The 17761-nt window shown below is 36.5% G+C and overlaps 2 protein-coding genes across 2 annotated transcripts; one reads left to right on the top strand and one right to left on the bottom strand.

Annotated features, from left to right (window-relative positions):
* Nucleotides 1-8731: 8731 nt before the first annotated feature.
* LOC306984395 (sialidase-3-like) lies at nt 8732-10464 on the top strand (the record flags this gene model as incomplete). The annotated part of the gene is made up of 2 exons (XM_079585706.1): nt 8732-9022; nt 9357-10464. The coding sequence occupies 2 exons, from the start codon at nt 8732-8734 to the stop codon at nt 10257-10259; spliced, it is 1194 nt and encodes a 397-aa protein (XP_079441832.1). The 3' UTR covers nt 10260-10464.
* Nucleotides 10465-11385: 921 nt separating this feature from the next.
* wdr73 (WD repeat domain 73) lies at nt 11386-17041 on the bottom strand. Its single transcript, XM_079585705.1, has 8 exons — nt 16804-17041; nt 16588-16655; nt 16419-16504; nt 16251-16339; nt 14944-15011; nt 14597-14758; nt 12693-13055; nt 11386-12541 (listed from the first exon to the last, which is right to left on the bottom strand). Exons 1-8 carry the CDS (start codon nt 16854-16856, stop codon nt 12303-12305), a joined length of 1128 nt encoding a protein of 375 aa, XP_079441831.1. The 5' UTR covers nt 16857-17041; the 3' UTR covers nt 11386-12302.
* Between the last annotated feature and the right edge of the window lie 720 nt (nt 17042-17761).

Here is a 17761-nt window from a genome sequence, read left to right as displayed (position 1 = left end):
CTACAGGAATATACTGTGAATTAACAGCGCTCAAAGTCGACACTCAGAGGCTGTGTTCCAAATCACCACCCTATACCCTCATTCACTATTGCCTAGTTCACTAATACAGTCCACTTGACTGAGTGAATAATTTCATAGTTAATTCAGTTAATTTTCGAAGTTAATTGAGATACTGAGGAACACCTGCTGTTAACAATCAGAATCACTGAAGGAAAGAGGAACAAGAGGAACAGAAAAAAGATGAAATCAAGATAAAATAAATGAAATCTTAGCAAAAGATCTTAGCAGAGGAGGATTAAACAACTCCACAAAAAGCATTACCAGATTCACTTATTACTAACCTGACTTTATGTACGTCTACAGAAGGACTTATTGAAAGGTGGCAGAGGTTTAGATGTCATTTTATTTTCATTTGATGTTACCATGATGGTGATCAGTGTTTGCTTTAGTTGGACTCTTGACCATTGACCTTTGAACATTAGTTTTTCTTTGACTGCGGTAGCTGTGTCTTTAAAATACATTTGCTATGGCAAAACAGCTGAAAGAATACAGGATCAGATGATTATGGCTGTTAGATAACGGTGTCAAACATCACATAGTGGCCCAATTCACTGATCTCATTTGTTGTCTAATGTTATTATTAATGGTTTATATTTTTAATTTTGGTGATACTGTAATTTTACAGAATTAAATTTTTCAGATATTAGCCATTTAGAAAATATGACTGATTTTAAAAGACTTTATACCAAGAACATTTTGAATTTCCAGATCAGCCAGACACACACACAGACATCAATAATCGGAGTATGAATCTCAACAATGGTGACAATCATAAGTTTTATGCTGCAATGCATGTTGGGTACCAGCATAGTACAAAAAAAAAATCAGCCATGACTCCCAGCATGCATTGCAGCATGAATAAATTATCCATCTGAATTGTCTGGTTATTTTCTTAAATTTGTACTTTTTGCTTTTATTTTTGCTGTTGATTTTGTGTTGACTTTTAGAAGCGTATGATGTTCAGATTTTATGTTTTTCTTTTTTGTTGATTGTCACCATTGTTGAGATTCATTGGCGGATTCTTGATGTCTGTGTGTGTCTAACTGAAACCATAGTTCAACATTTTTTATTGAATGATGAGTTTAAAAATCCTTCACAACCGATTGCGTAGCAGTGCTTGGTCTTTTGCTGTAGTTTCACAGTGTAGTAATACTAAATTAAGTTGTATTGATAAAGACATTTTTGATAAGTGATTAGAAACTAATTGAGATCAGTGAGACAAACATTATGTGATGACATAATTTTCAAAATATAACCAGCAACACTTGATATCGTTTTTGTTGGCTTTGCTTCTGCCACAACAAATGTGTCTTATACATACACAGTTAAAGCAGCCAAATAAAAACTAATGTTAAAGTCAAGGGTCAGGAGCCCAACTAAAGCATACACTGATCCCCATAATGGTAATGTCAAATGAAACAAAACAACATCTAAACCTCTGTTAATTCTCAATAGGAATTTCAGTAGACGGATGAAAAAATGAATTAAGTCAATCTGGTTAATAATAAGTGAAGCTGGTAATGCTATTTTTTAGAGTTGTTTAATCCTTCTCTGCTGAGATCTTCAGAGATTTCATGTCTTCTGTGGCTGAAGTAAGTTGTAGTTCTTGTGTTTCGCTTTTGTATCTTCTTGTTGTTCCTCTGTCCTTGTCAGGTGTTTATCACTAATGCTCAATCATCAGTTAATTAATCACTGAATTATATAATTAACTTCAACACTGCTTCAGTGTTACTCCAACACCCTGTAGTGTGGACATACAAGTGTTCATTTAAAACTGAAGATTTTGCAGTGGGGTTTAAAGGGTTAAATGTGTCAATAAAAAAACAAAACAATTTAACGGTAATCAACTGTAAATTAATTTACGGCATAAAACTGTAGAAAAACAGCATTTTACTGGCACCCCAGCTGCCAGTAGATTACCGTAAAATCAAGGAAAAACAGCAATATTCTGTAACATTTAACAGTCAGATTTACTATACAAAAGAAGTTAATTTCACTGAAATATTAGTAAAAGTTCATAGAAAAAAGTTATGGGAAGTCAATAACTGATAAAGAGAGTAAATATTCAAATATTCAATATTCAAATATTCAGTCAAAGATGAGCAGAGTAACACTGATGTTATGCTGCCCGTTGCTTTATTTAAACGCAGTAACTACAGTTGCTGATGCAGTGACAATCTCGTTGCTAAATACTTTAGCACATACATGTGTGCTACTGTTCGCTAAATGCGAATTGCAAAGATTCTAGTTAATGTCATGTTTGTAATTCATTCACGATTACACATTAGATGTTTGCAGTATTATATTAAGAGATATTCATTTTCAGTGGACTCTAAGTAAGTTCACAGTACTATCAGTATAAATACTCGTTTTTAAACTTGAACTGTTTGAAGCAATCGGTTTCCCAAATGTTACGAGTTACCTTCCATTGTATTTTTACAGTAACATACTGTAAAAAAGGAGAGCTGTATAATAACGGTAAAGGGCTGTAAATTAACAGTACTTTGCTGGCACCCCAGCTGCCAGTAAATTACTGTTATTTTACAGCGCAATTTTTTACAGTGTAGTCTAGCACATTTGTTTTCTCACCATTCTCAATTCCTAACATTCTCTCTTTCAGGGCTTCCATTCTCAATACCTAACATCATCTCTTTCAGGGCTTTCAGAGGACCTCTCACCGTATGCCCAAAGACCAACTCTGATGGACTCAATTTAAGAGATTCCTTCACGGTTTCTCGAATGGAAAATAAAAGCAATGAGACCCCTTCATCCCACTCATTTCACGTCGCAATGCAATATTTCTTCAACATTGATTTTAGTGGCTGGTGGAACCTCTCTAACATTCCCTGACTCTGGGGATGATAGATATACGATGTGAAATATTTAGCGACTGGAAAACTTGGGAGCACAGTTTAGATAAAAAATTGGTGCCCTGATCAGTTTGAACAACCTTTGGTAAACCGAAAGTCGAACAAATCTTTGTTAAAGCTTTAACAACCACTTTGGCTATAATTTTTACGAAGTGGAATGGCCTCTGGGTACCTGGTAGTGGTACACATGATCATAAGTAGGAACTGGTTACCGGATTTTGAATTTGGTAATGGCCCCACACAGTCCACTATCACGTGTTCAAAATGTTCACCCAACACAGGGATTGGAATCAAAGGAGCCGGTGGAATTACCTGGTTAGGTTTTCCTGCGTATTGACAAACATGACACGTCTTACAATACTAAATCACATCGCGCTTAAGACCATACCAAATTTTTTTTTGAAGGACACGGTTATAGGTCTTCGTTATCCCTAAATGTCCTGCCAACAAAATGATCATGGGCCATTGACAAAACCTGCTGACGAAAAAACGTCAGAACTGCCACTTGATAAACTGTATTCCACTCATTCTCCTTAGTATTACCTTTGTGCCATTTTCGCATAAGTAAACCATCCTGAACCAAGAATTAAACATTGTCCAATTCATCATTCTTCATCCAACTTAAAACACTTTGCTAACGATGGATCATTTTTTTGAGCTTCGATGAGTTTTTCACGAGTTACGGTTAATGACAAAAATCACTCACTACAACCTTTCTCACCTGGTCATTGTCACAAAACCTAGTCCCCACAACCTCCTCAGTCGTCCCATCTGTACACAAGAAAGAGTCAGATAAAGATATGTCATTCCCTTTCTTAGATTGGGCCTGTGTAACAACGCACGCCGGAAATGCACTCGGGTATTTCTGAAACAACTCATCTGTCTTAAGATGAGTCAGTGGAGTATCTACCACTTCTAGCGAAGGTATTACCTGCCCCCCGACTAAATCATTACCTAAAATGAAAGACACACCTTTCACTGGTAATACTGGACGTACTCCTACCTCCACAAAATCGGTCACCAAGTCAGACTGGAGATGGATGCGATGTTTGCGATGCATTTCAGCTCTCTTTTCAGAAAGCAAACATGAATTCACAAAGTTCACAAATGCAATTTCTTTCCTGTTTGCGCTTCAAAGAAAAACAGTTGGCTATCACATGTCCTTTCTTATGACAGTAAAAACAGTCACAAGTCTCTTTAGACTTCTCACTACCCTGTTAAGGCATCTGAACATTCATTGAAGCCCTCGATGAGAAACTCTTCTCAGCACCTGCTATACATTTTTATGCACAAGCACAAATTCGTCCGCTAATACTGCAGCTTGTGAAAGTGTCGCCACATTCTGCTCATTTAAATACAGCACCACCTTCTCAGGGAGACACTGCTTAAAGTCCTCGAGTAACAGAAGTTCCCTAAGTGAAATAAAATCATCAACCTTACTAGAACCTCACTAGAAAAGCACCATTTGTCGAAGAGCATTCCTTTTGCTCGTGAAAATTCTACAAAGGTTTGAGTAGCGTTTTTCTTACAATTTCGAAAATGTTGCCTGTAAGCCTCTGGTACTAATTCATATGACCTAAGTATGGGCGACTTAACTACATCATACTTAAGACCATCTTCCAAAGACAAGGTAGAGTACACTTCTAAAGCTAAAAGTTCTTGTGTTTCGCTTTTGTATCTTCTTGTTGTTCCTCTGTCCTTGTCAGGTGTTCATCACTAATGCTCAATCATCAGTTAATTAATCACTGAATTATATAATTAACTTCAACACTGCTTCAGTGTTACTCCAACACTCTGTAGTGTGGACATACAAGTGTTCATTTAAAACTGAAGATTTTGCAGTGGGGTTTAAAGGGTTAAATGTGTCAATAAAAAAAAAACAGAGTGAAGTGTAATTTAACGGTAATCAACTGTAAACTAAAGCTTTGCCGACCAATTTGCATTGTAACAACAACGACCAAACCTCCTTCGGCCAACCTAAGGACGTCGCTATCCTCTCAACAGCATTAAAATAACTTTCCACTTCTGATTCTCTAAAATTCTGCAATAACAATATGTTTTCCCACATCAAGTGTGCATGGTTGAACCTGAATTAGACGAATTATTACTCACCAAAGAGAAGTTCTGCTGCACAGAGGAGACCGGAGTAATATTAGCTGCTTCAATCTCCAACTTACGAAGGTTCACCTCTTTCTCAGCTTGAATTTCGAGCCTGCGGACTTCCAGACGCAGATCCAAGCTCTGCTTGGCAGGCTTGTGCTAGTTCTTCCACCTCCATATGGAGCCGTGCAATTCGCACTTTCGTTTGTATTTCCCCTCTCGAACTGGGAGTACCTGGTGAAAAGGGTTCAAAAGGTGGCAAAACTGCCCTGACATCAGTCTCTGCCTCGGTCACGGCCTTCTCTACAACCTCTTTACCTTCTTCAGTAACATCCTGCACTTCTCCAAAAGGATCGGTCTCTTTTTCTACGTCAGGCTTAATTTCTAATTCAAACAGCCGATCTATCACTTTGGCTTAAATTAATTTTTTTTAGCGACTGCTTTGAAATAGGAATCTGGAAGTGGGTACCTATTGTCAACAACTCATCTTTCCTACACTCATAGGATTCAATAGCCTCTAATGAAGGATAGTCAAGGAAACTCTGCAAATTAAACGCCATGAGCACGCTTAGTGTTCACAACTCACACTAACATGCCTCACAAAAAGGAAATATATACTCTACAAGTTCTCTGCCATCCACACTGAATCTCTGCCATGCTCAAAACAACACACAATTATTTATTTAATAAACCGTAACAAACGACGAGCCCCCAATTATGTTACATTTCCCTTTTAAAGAGGTCTATAGGGTTAATAGGGTAAGTAACATATAAGTGTTAGATTTAGATAAATAAAGAAAAATAACTAAATAAAAGAAACAGGTTCAGTTACTGATAGGGAGGGAGGGAGGGAGAGAAATATTTGAACAATGACAGCTCTGAACTGAGATTTAAAAAAAAAAAAAAGGTACTTTATTCTTATCATATTTCCTATACACTCAGAGACCCTTTCCAGGCCAAACATTCGGGGATAGGTTTAAATAATTCGGGGCTCGAGTCCAAGTGACGCCCCTGGTTGATATATTATGATAAATACAGGATGCTCAGCAAGTTTTGTTTAGACCTGATAAGAGACATATCCTATTTGTGGTGACTGTAAGAATCATTTGCTGCTGCAGGAAACATCATTTCTGTGAGTATTGCTTCTTATATAGTCTAATGGAGAATTATCAACAAGGACATAAACCATGGAAGTACCCCATATAGGTTATAGTAAACTAAAAAAATTTTTTTTACTGAATTTAAGAATAAATTAGATAATAATAACTGTAATAATAACAATATAAAAAGTTTGTTGACAACCTTTAAGTTTGAAAGCCTAGCCAGAAAGTTTAAAGTAGTTTTAGTTTTTGAAGGTTTTCAGTTTGAAAGTTTAAGTTTTAGCTTGTAGTTTAAAAAGATGGATAGATTTTGTTTAGTTTGAGTTTATGAATTTAAAGTTTATGAGTTTACTTATGAGTTTACCCTGAAAAAAGTGCACTTTAGTGTACTTTTATAAAGTGTAGGCTGCTTATTAGACAAATAATATACTTTAAAGGAATACACTTAAGTGTGAATTAAATGTAATGTTGTCTGTGCACTAAATGCATATTATATGTAATTGATTTCAAATGTATCACAGATTAAGTTCAAATAAAATCCAATAATTGACATTAAGAGGTTTTTTTTTTTTTGGAACAACTTAAGTGGGACTTTAATACAACTTTATATGTATTTTCATTGCTTATAGTGTCTTTAAAATAGTTAAAGTGCACTGCTCAATGTACTAACAAGCAATTAATGTGAACTAAAATATATTGTAATGTCAGTTAACAATACACTGAAGTGTGAATTAAGTGAAATGTTTTTGACAAACTTATTGCATATTATATGTAATTGATTTCAAATGTGTCACGGGTTGAGGTAGGGTTAAAGTGAGGACTCAAAGATGCAGAGGAATATGAGCTTTAAACGGTAAAACAAAACAGAAACTACCCCGTGGGGGAAAACACTATAGACTAGACTTGGTAGGACACACATACTGTACGACAGGACTCATCAGACAGGCAGGGTAAAAACAGCATGCGACAATGTGCGATAACGATCTGGCAAAGGACAGCAAACACAAAGGGAATAAATGGGACAGCAAACAAGGGAGGACAGGTGGGGAAACTGAACCAATAACAAGATGGGCGGGGTCAGACATTAGATAATAGAGCACATGGCAGCATAACGAGACAAGCCATGTGCTCTCATCAAACATGAAAATCACACACAAGCACATGACCAACAATAACCAATTGCTAGCCATGAGCTTACACAGTACAAGACATGACCATGCAACTAAAGAGACACTAGCTGAGTAAGACGCAGCACAAGACAGAAACACAAGACACATAAAGGGAGCAGAGAACAAGAGGAACAGGAGAGCACACTCAGATAAGGGACAGGTGAACACACTCAGGTAAACGAGAATCCAAACAAGGGAGCAGAGAACATGAGGAACAGGTGACAATACTCAGACAAACGAGGACTCAACTAGACAAGGGGGTGTGGTACAGGGAAACAAGGAGGCAGGAACAGAGGAGCACATGGCACAAACAAAGACAAAACCCCATGTTTAAGCACAACACAAACATAGAAGCATGAAACAAAGACAAAGCTGCCAAACCCTGACAAAATGTATCACAGATTAATTTCAAATTAAATGCAATTAGTTGAAATTAAGAGTGATTTTTTTTTTTGAAAAATTAAGTGGGACTTTAATACAACTATGTAATTTCGTAATTGCTTCTAGTGTCTTTAAAATATAGTTAAAGTGCACTGCTCAATGTACTGACAAGCAATTCATGTGAACTATATGACAATATAGTGACAAAACAAAAAACAGAATCGTGACATCAAATATTGATAAAATCTATTTTTATTTCTTAGCAGCAGATGATCAAATAATAAATGAGAAATAATATTTCACCTATAATAATGAGTAAGTTTAATAAAGAAACAACATGAACAGTTAAAAATCACTTCTAATATTTCTAAATAAAATATGTCGCACTCTGAGTATAATATTCTTGCATAGAAAAGCAAAGTTGTTGAGAGATCTCTCTTCCATAAGACAAGGACTGACCTCCCCCTTTTTATACAGTTAATTTGGATGAGCAAAGCCAAGTTCCTCTTAACTGCCTACTGAAACAAGGTAGCCTCACCAGATACAGCTGCAAGATCTGGCTTTTGTGCTTTAGATGCCCCTTGGGTGAAAGTACAGTTTGTCATATCGTTCTGGACCATATGCGACAGGAATACAGAAATTAGTCTCAATACACACTACACATTAGTATCTACATAAACTGCAGCTGTGCACATTTCCTCTACTTGCTAGATGTTTTCTTCTGCAAACATGATACAAACATGATATTTAAAATAAACATTTGTTCCAACTGTGGTCTGGCTGTTAGACTTCTGCACACGTCTAGCCTACAGAAAATAACAAAAGTTCAACCAAGTCAGAGACATCAAGGATAATAGATGAAAAGAACATTAAACATGTAACAAAGTACATTTCAAATGATATTAATAATAAACACAACACACTATATGATTTCTAAGATAAGATGTGATTAAATGATAAAACATAAAAAAGTATTTAAACCCTTTTCTGACTACTGTTTTGTTACTGATACTGAAGCTGTTTATTCTTTTTCTAGAGCTCAAATTTAACAATGGATATCAAGACACCATCAAGAAGCAATTCAGATCGTCTTAAAAACATAAAAACAACAATATACAAACAGGAACCGCCTCAAAGTTGGTGTTGCTGGTGGTTTTCGTGTTGGTGTTGGTGTTGGTGTAGGTCTTTTATAAAACAAGTGACGTACAGAATTCCAGCTCTCATCTATATCAGTGACAATCAAACCTTCCTTGCTTTTGCTGAAAAGAGAAAAACTGCTGAAGACACAGATGCAGATGCCCTTGTGATGAGAAAAGGAATATGGAAAGATGAAAAAGTTGAGGTGAGACTTTACATTAATATTTAGTCAGTCTTCATCATTACACAGTTCTCTCGAACTTAGGCCTGTAGCCTAATATTCTTGCAGTGTTATATGCCAAATGTTTTGTACATTTGAATGTAAATGTTTGTCTTAGTTGATGTTTTAAGGTAATATCAGGGGTAATATACAGGTAAAATTATAAAAACATTTGAACTTGAATCTATATTTCATGTCCACTTTTTTATTTGGGGAGTGGCATATAAACATTCACTTTGCCTTTTAACAAGAATTTTAAAAAGACATGAATACTATCATAATGTTTATTATTATTATTATTATTTATTTATTTTTTCAGTGGAATAGTGGTCATGAGTTGCTCACTTTAGCTTGTCAACCAAACCGCCGCAGCATGAATCCATGTCCGGTCTATGAGAGAGATTCCAAGACCCTCTTTCTGTTTTTCATCACTGTTCCTGTTGGGGTCTCTGAAGGCCAGCAAATATCTGAAAAAAAAAATCAGGCACAACTTTGTTACATAACCAGTAAGGATGCTGGCAAGACCTGGAGCCAGACTACAGACTTGACAGCAGATGTAATTGGTGAGCAGGTGAAGGACTGGGGCACCTTTGCTGTTGGACCAGGACATGGTGTTCAAATGAAGAGCGGGAGACTGATTATCCCGGCCTATGCATATAAAAACACTGACCAATCTAATTCCACACCTTATGCTTTAGCATTCTACAGCGATGATGAAGGAACCACATGGAAAGCTGGAAAACAAATGTCTGTTGAGTCAGGTGAGTGTCAGATGGCTGAGATCATAGATGACAAAGGTACCAGTACTCTGTACTGCAATGCCAGAACCCGCCTTGTCTACAGAACGGAGGCACTAAGCTACAACTCTGGAGAGGATTTTGACAACGTTTTAACCTCAAATAAACTAATAGAGACTAAAACAGGTTGCCAAGGCAGTGTGTTGAGTTTTCTTGATCAGAGTAGTCCTCCAAAGACATGGCTGCTCTACTCTCATCCATCCAATCCAGACACTAGAATGGATCTTGGACTCTACTTGAATAAATCCCCATGGGATTCCTCTGGGTGGCGGGATAAACCTTTACATAAATTACATGATGCTGGTCCCAGTGCATATTCAGATCTGGTAGAGTTTGAGCCTGGACACTTTGCTTGTCTCTTTGAGTGTGGAAAGGAACATGAGTATGAAGAAATAGCCTTTTTGCAATTCAAACTACCTGAGTAAAAACTGTGAACGTGTACATTTAGTATTAATTGAACACTCTGTAAAGAGTCAAGTCCCTTCAAATGAATTACGGATCTAATGCAACTTTTTTTTTCATTTATAGCATTATATAGAGCATTATTAAAGAGCTATTACAAAATACGTATTAATGTTAATTCCTTTAATGCTTGTATCTCCTAATTTGTTAATTCATAATATTATGTAAGCAGAAAAACGTCAAGATTTTTTTTTCCCTATAATTCATAATTTCCTTAAAAAAAACAGAAATCTTTTACATAATTTTGTTTTTCTCTCTTGGTTTGTTGCTGCAGACTGCTTCTGTTGATCTGGAAACTGGGATCTATTTGGAACCAGAGATTCAACATAATAGTCACTGTCAGCAACTTACAGTAGATGATATGTATTGTGCATAATTCTTGAACTGATCTATTACACACTGAACTCATATAATGGACAATTTAAAGCATTTATTTCATGTTTCATCTCTGATTAATGTGACATGCAACTGACTTCTAAGTGCAACAAACTGTGGCAGAGATACTAAAATAAACATTCAAATGTGTAACATCAACATGGCGTTTCCTATTTTTTTTACTATAAATATCAAACATAATGGATTCTGTTTTGCATATTTGACAATGAAGTTAATTGCCAATACAACAACAAAACATCCACAACAACGATATGAACACTGAAGTCTTCTGAGGTCACTTTAACTTCAATCGATAACTGAGACGCAAGATGATGCCAGCTGTGTTTTTATGAGCCATGCAATGATATAGTTTATTGACGTATTATGCCCCTTTTCAAGAGATGTAAAATAAGTCTCTAATGTCCCTGGAGTGTGCATGTTCATTTTTAGCTAAAGATACCCCAAAGATCATACTTTATGTTTAAATTGAGCAAAAACAAAACTTTTTTTGTGTGTGTCCCTTTAAACGCAAATGAGCTGCTTCTGCTCCCGGCCCACTTTCAAGAAGAGGGCGGAGCTTCAAGAGCTGGAGAGAGAACAGTATAGTTTAGTTTAATTGCAGTTATAACTTATGCTGTCATTTTGCTTTTATCCACTATTAGTACAAGCCTGTTGTCGCAGACCCCGTCCGAATGATGGCCAAAACTTTACAGATTAGTTTTATGAAGTTTATTGTACATCACAAAAAACATGAAGCGTCCATTTTCACTTTAAAAAATCACCTTAAGAGCTGAATAAATCAGTACAAGATGTGCACATTAAAGTCTTAAACATAAACTATCTCTCTCTTGCATTATAATCAACATACACAGCGAATTTCACAAAACCACTTATTACAACTAACAGTAAACACATATATTTAGACCATATGCCTTTTCAGGGGGTGCTTAATAAGCTGGTCAACTTTATATCCGTAAAACATCTCAGATGAACTGTAATTAAGTGTGCACTCTCCCTTTCATTACTGCCGTGACCAGTATCACTCCGGAGACTGTAAGCTGGATCACGAACAGTTGATACTGATCCATCCTCAAATAACAACTTCAACCAACGTGTCCTCAGGGACTCAGAGGCCGGGAGTCTATTTGGAGACTCTTTATGTTCGTTGGTACATCCAACAACAGAACATACGTTTTTTTGACACAGACATTGTATATCCCCAGCTACCACCGCGAATAAACAGAAATGGCGACTGCCGTCACTGTGGCTCACACAGGACGGGATCTACGCTCGTCACCACTAATGGATGGGGCTTCCGAACTCTTATGTAAGAGTAGGGGGAAATCTGAAACCACACGGTTGGAGAGATTGTTAATTATTTATGGATATCATAATAAAAAATGTTGGTGGATTTTTATAATTATAGGCTTGTTTACACACACTGTAGACACATCAGACACCTTGTAAAAAAGAATTTTGCATAATAGGTCCCCTTAACAGTCAAAGACATTATTTTTAATTGTTTGATATTACTCCATACTCATACAGAAATATAGAATGCAAATCTGTTTAGAACATGAATATGGTTGATGCCATCATCACAGAACAGTTTTGTCTAATGATCAGCAACATCATCTGTCAGGGATTATGTCCACCCAGTCCCATACATGTAGAGATCCATCCGTAGCTGCTGAGAGAAGAGTGTTTGGTCGTGACTGATGCCAAGAATGGGTGGTGACAACAGCTGGGGAACCACTGTATTTTGCATCATGTGACATTTCATGACCTCTGTGTGAAAAAATTGGCTGAGGGCTCTGGGCCTCTGTGCTCCAATCTGTTGTGTTATAAACGTGTACTGTTCCATCAAACCCTTCAAAAAAGAAAACTGTCACGTCATTGGCAGGTAATCAATGGTCTTAACACAGGTCCACATTATGAAATACGAATACAACCATTTGTATCAATTCAACCTTACAAGATTAAATATAAGCTCATTTCAGAAAGGAAAAAGCTCTACTTACCAGACACAGACAGACAACTGTTGAGAACAGGAGCCCAAGAAACTTTCAGAAAATCATTGTTTGGTGGACTGTGTTGGACATTTAGTTGGGTTTGACAAATTGGACTCAGTAAATCTCTTAGGTCTGACAGCAGAATGTGAGCGGAGGATGAGAGTCTTGCTACAATAGAAGATTCAGACTGGAAGCCGTCACTCCTCAACCCAAATGACCAGTGCAAACCACTCTTACTCTCTTCCAGAGGATAAAGAGCAGTTAAGGGATCTCTTGTGTCACCCATGAGCAGAGTGCCATTGCTCGCACAAATGAGAAACACGTGAGCATTCACAAACTTTAAGCCACTCACTGAATCTAAGGACTCATTTCCTGTTAAAAAAAAAAAATCATATGCAATGACAAATATATACATATATATATATATATATATATATATATATATATTAGGGCTGTCAACGTTAACTTGTGCAATTCATTTTTGTCCCGTTTAAAGGTACAATATGTAAGAATTTGGTAATAAAATATCCAAAAATCACTTGCACAGTGTGATATATTTCCTGCAGTTGTGTACTTACAATATCCCAAAAGTCTCCAAATGTTTTTTATTTCAGAGAAATTCCAATTTTAAATAATGGCCGTCCCGGAAAAAAATGTTGCCTGTTAATGACGAAATATCCGCGCTATCCTCGGTTTCCGCTCGTACTGCCATAGCCATGACGTAACCATGGCGACAGACGTGGACAACTGCGTAGTGCATAACGTTTAGCAGCACGCTGTTCTTATTTCGTTCAAACATTATAGACCATGGTAAGCAGACTTAGGAACAAAAAAGGAGAACTAAAATGAGGCTCAATATCAGAGTGGTGTTTTCGAGATGCCATTTATTTTTGTCATCCTTTTGCTAGCTTTACATTATATGATCCTGCTCTTATTCATGCAAATGCTTTTAAACCATTCAAGCGCAACAAGACAAAAGAGAACGCGCTTCCTGTGAATGTCCGGTCTATGTGAAACACACACTCGCGACGCACAGAAAAACGAGCGCCAGTGTTGTAGAATACTATTCTCCTTCGCGCTTGAACGAACATTAACACAAAATGTCCGTTATGTCAAGTATCCTGATAACATAAGAGCAGTCTTAAATGAGTTAAATGAAGTCTTAAATGAACGTGAAGAGTGAGAGAATGAGGCACGTGTGAGATTCACATCAAGTGCAGCAGCGGCTGGTTTTAAAAGATACAGCAGCCAATAATGCTGTCTGTCAGTAAAGTTAATCAAAGAACAAAGAGAACACAGAAAATTACTCCGTGCTCTTGACTAAATAAATTTTGTAGCTTTAATAAGGATTAGTCTATATTTAACCTATAATTTATCCCCTGCGGACTGTTTGATAACTTTATTACATTTTTGTATGTTGTACATTTTATAATAAATATAATAAATGTTAAACAAAAATGTAATAGCTTTCAATTACACTGTAATGTTGAATGGCTATAATTAATATTTAAAATGGGGGGGGGGGGATAATTTTTATCCAGACATCATAGCTGTGTTAGTATCAGTGATACTTACCTTCATTCATAAAAAGATGGCATTAAACTAGTATTTAAAATATACTGTCTTTTTTTTGTCTCTACATTAATTTGGAAATTAACTGTGAAATTATTGCATTATAAAAATATATAAACCTTGTTTATAAACAAATGTTTTTAGGGATTAATCAAATACATTTTTTAATCGATTGACAGCACTAATATATATGTATATATACACACACGTACTAATATTTCAATTAAAACTCGTTAACTAATGTAAAAACTGTGTTTTAGTATTTAATAAATACATAAATATCTTATATTTCAATTAAAACAACAGTAAAAAAGGTTCAAGTTAATAGGTTTTGATATTACCTACTGTATACAGAGCCCGTCCTGTTGCTATTTCTGTCAGCTGAACATCACTTATACAAGAACCATGAAGAACTGTTGGATCATCTGTCAATCCAGGTGCTATTTTAATGCCTTTTCCTGATGTGCTCTTGAGGTTTATGACTCCAGTCCTTTTTATAACATCTGTATTGAAAAATGGTACGATACTATGTAACATGTTCCATGAATCCAAAAATATTTTATAATAATAATTTTTAAATAATAATAATTTTGTATTTTGAAGACAATTACACAGGACTCAAAATATACATAATTATCTTCTTATTGTTAATCCCATTTGTAATTAACTACACAGACATATATCCTACCACTATCATCGCCTCCAATATCCCAAATCTGCAACGTCGAACTAGAACTTCCACTAGTCACCACACACCTGTAAAGAACAGCTAATATTACGAAAGAAAAAGAAAAGTCTCGACCAATGGTTCCCAAATAGAAAAATGTAGAGTGGGGGTTCAATCTTCAGCTGGCCTGGCTGGCTGGCAGCTGCCAATCGTGATCACGGCCATTTGACTGGTTTATTTGGGATAAACATCCCCAAAACATCAATCATACTAAAGAATAGATGCATGAGAATATATTCGTAATAAGAAAACAATATTTTTCCTTACAGCGAGAGTGTCAGGCAACGTGTTATACTCGCAGTTCAGCTGCGGCTGACTGGATTGAGCAGTTCCAGCAGACCAATCACAGCGCTTGCGTCCGCGTAGAATTGACGCGTTGTTACATTTTTGGAGAGGTGCACGTCAGGGTACGGCGAAGGGTACGCGCACTACACACATCCTAAGACGTAGCCACGGCGGGAGTTCGACACAGAAGTATAAATTGGGCTTTGTACGCGCAGTTCAGCCACGACCAGTCTGATCACGGCCATTTGACTGGTTTAATTTGGGATAAACGTCCCCAAAACATCAATCATACTAAAGAATAGATGCATGAGATTATATTCGTCATAAGAAAATAATTTATTTCCTTGCAGCGAGAGTGTCAGGCAACGCGTTATACTCACAGTTCAGCCGCGGCTGACTGGATTGAGCGTCCAGCAAAGCGTCAGTAAGCTGCCAGTCCGATCACCATTTGCCTGCTTTAATTGGGATAAAATTCTCTAAAACGCCAATCATGCAAAAGAACATAATCATATCAGATGCATAATAAACGAGCAAGAGAGGGAGAAACACAAAAACTGCCAAAAATCAATGGTTTCTGAAACTTGCCAAAGGCAGACTGCCAGACAACTAGCCAGCTACTGACAGGTCACATGACATGCCAGAATCAGACTGGAAGCTGCCAGCCAGCCACTGACAGGTCACGTGAGCTCCTGCCAGCCAGCTAAAGATTGAACCCCTATTGAAAATTGAAATAATCATATAATCATGCACATACATAGCTAAATAAATAGGCCTATACATTTTTAAAACTGAGAAGAATTTAGGCTAACATTTCACAATATCTTGCTGTTGTAGACAGTCAAATCAAACTGCGATATTTTGCCTCAATAAATACTTTGAACTGGATAGTTACAATAGATAAGATTTGATAAATGTATTATCAACTATCCCATTAGCAGATGACATTCATGTCCACTTCTGTTCTGAACATATCTAATTCTTACCTCGTTCCAGGGATATGTATCAAACACTCAACAGGTTCCTCTGAAAAGCCACCACGCTGTACTTTGAAGTCTCTTTCTGCACAAAGACCCTAAAGTTGTGACCAATAGGCAGTTAAATGAATTGCACATTTAAAATACATACCAGAATTGCAATTCTTTATAATTCACCTGATTGTCGCCTGCATATAACTTAAGAGGCAGAAGTAATTCTAAGATTTCACTTTTTGCTCCAGTGTATCCTGCAACACAAATGCCTGGAATATAAAAGAGAAAACTGCCTTTAACAGATTTGATATTTTAACGGTCTACATGTTTCAGGGATTCAGAGATGCTTTACTTTTGTCACCAGTCCATTCTATTACTTTTGTCGGATGCTCCAGTTGAAATACATGCAGGTCTTTGTATCTGAAATAAATAAGACGCAGAATTTAACGGATGATGAAACGCGATGCCCAAACATGATGTCTATGTAGGAAATGAGTGTTGGAAATATGAGTTGAGACACAACCACTATACAGACAATCAAATGCAAGTCTACTGCTGTCTGACTCACGTGTTTAGAGACTCCATAAACCAGTCATCAGCTTCATCAGAGGAAATGTCCATGCTGAATGATTGTTCACTTCCAAAACAAAGTAATAATAATTATAATAGAAAAAAATTAATATATCTCAGTCCTCCGTTAAGTTTATTCATCGGGAGATAAAAAAAGGTTAATATTTCCGGGACATGTTCTTCTGTAGCCTATTCCTGATGTGTTTTTTAAAGTCCATATTGCGTTGTCGCCATCTGGCGGCACGAGGTTCATGTCGCGCATTTCGTTTCAGTATTTTTAAGCAACAAAAAGTAAAAAATTATCATCATTAATTATTTCTTTCATAAACTAATTCTCTCACAAGTTTTAATGCTATTGGTTAAAACAAACAAATGTTATGACTAAAAATTGGAAGTTATCCAGAAGAAATACGTGTCAAATAGGCTAAGCAAGACTTTTACAAACTCATCAAGAAATATTCTAATAATAAATGTATAAAATCAATCTTCTCTGTATTCTAAATTTATATTTCTAATCATTCACTTTGATTCTTCAAACATAGGCTACACATGCAAACACCCTACCCACAAACACGCCAGTAAAAAAAAACTAAAACAAAAAACGAAATAGGCTACTACCATTTCCTGCAAACAGAACAGGATCATGGCAAGTTTCTTCATAGTTGTAACAGTCTCAGTTCGGCTGTGTTGATGGCAGTGCCAATGTTTCATTTATACAACATTGAGGCAAAGGGGAGGATCTTTAGAGCTTTACACGTTCTAGAAAGGGTGTCTTAAAATTAGGAGAATAGATTTTGTCGTGGAAAACTGCTGGCCTGAATTTGTACCCGAGTCAATTTAGTCTGCCACTGAGATCTATTGCACATATGTATAATTCTGACAAGGAATGGCAAAGCTATTTTCTATTCTAAATGATAAGACCATATTCATGCTGCCAGTAAACTTATTTTATGATG

Source organism: Phoxinus phoxinus, assembly GCF_949152265.1.
Source record: "Phoxinus phoxinus genome assembly, chromosome: 17".
NCBI lineage: Eukaryota > Metazoa > Chordata > Actinopteri > Cypriniformes > Leuciscidae > Phoxinus > Phoxinus phoxinus.
The sequence above is the reverse complement of the archived record's forward strand: the minus strand, read 5'-3'. Positions and strand labels throughout refer to the sequence as shown.

Excerpts from the sequence above, each read along its gene's own strand:
- wdr73 (XM_079585705.1), bottom strand. The coding sequence starts at position 16,856 with ATGGACATTTCCTCTGATGAAGCTGATGACTGGTTTATGGAGTCTCTA. Across the intron at positions 16,656-16,803 it reads TTTATGGAGTCTCTAAACAC|ATACAAAGACCTGCATGTAT; the intron begins GTGAGTCAGACA and ends TATTTATTTCAG. Across the intron at positions 15,012-16,250 it reads ATACATATCCCTGGAACGAG|GTGTGTGGTGACTAGTGGAA; the intron begins GTAAGAATTAGA and ends TGTTCTTTACAG.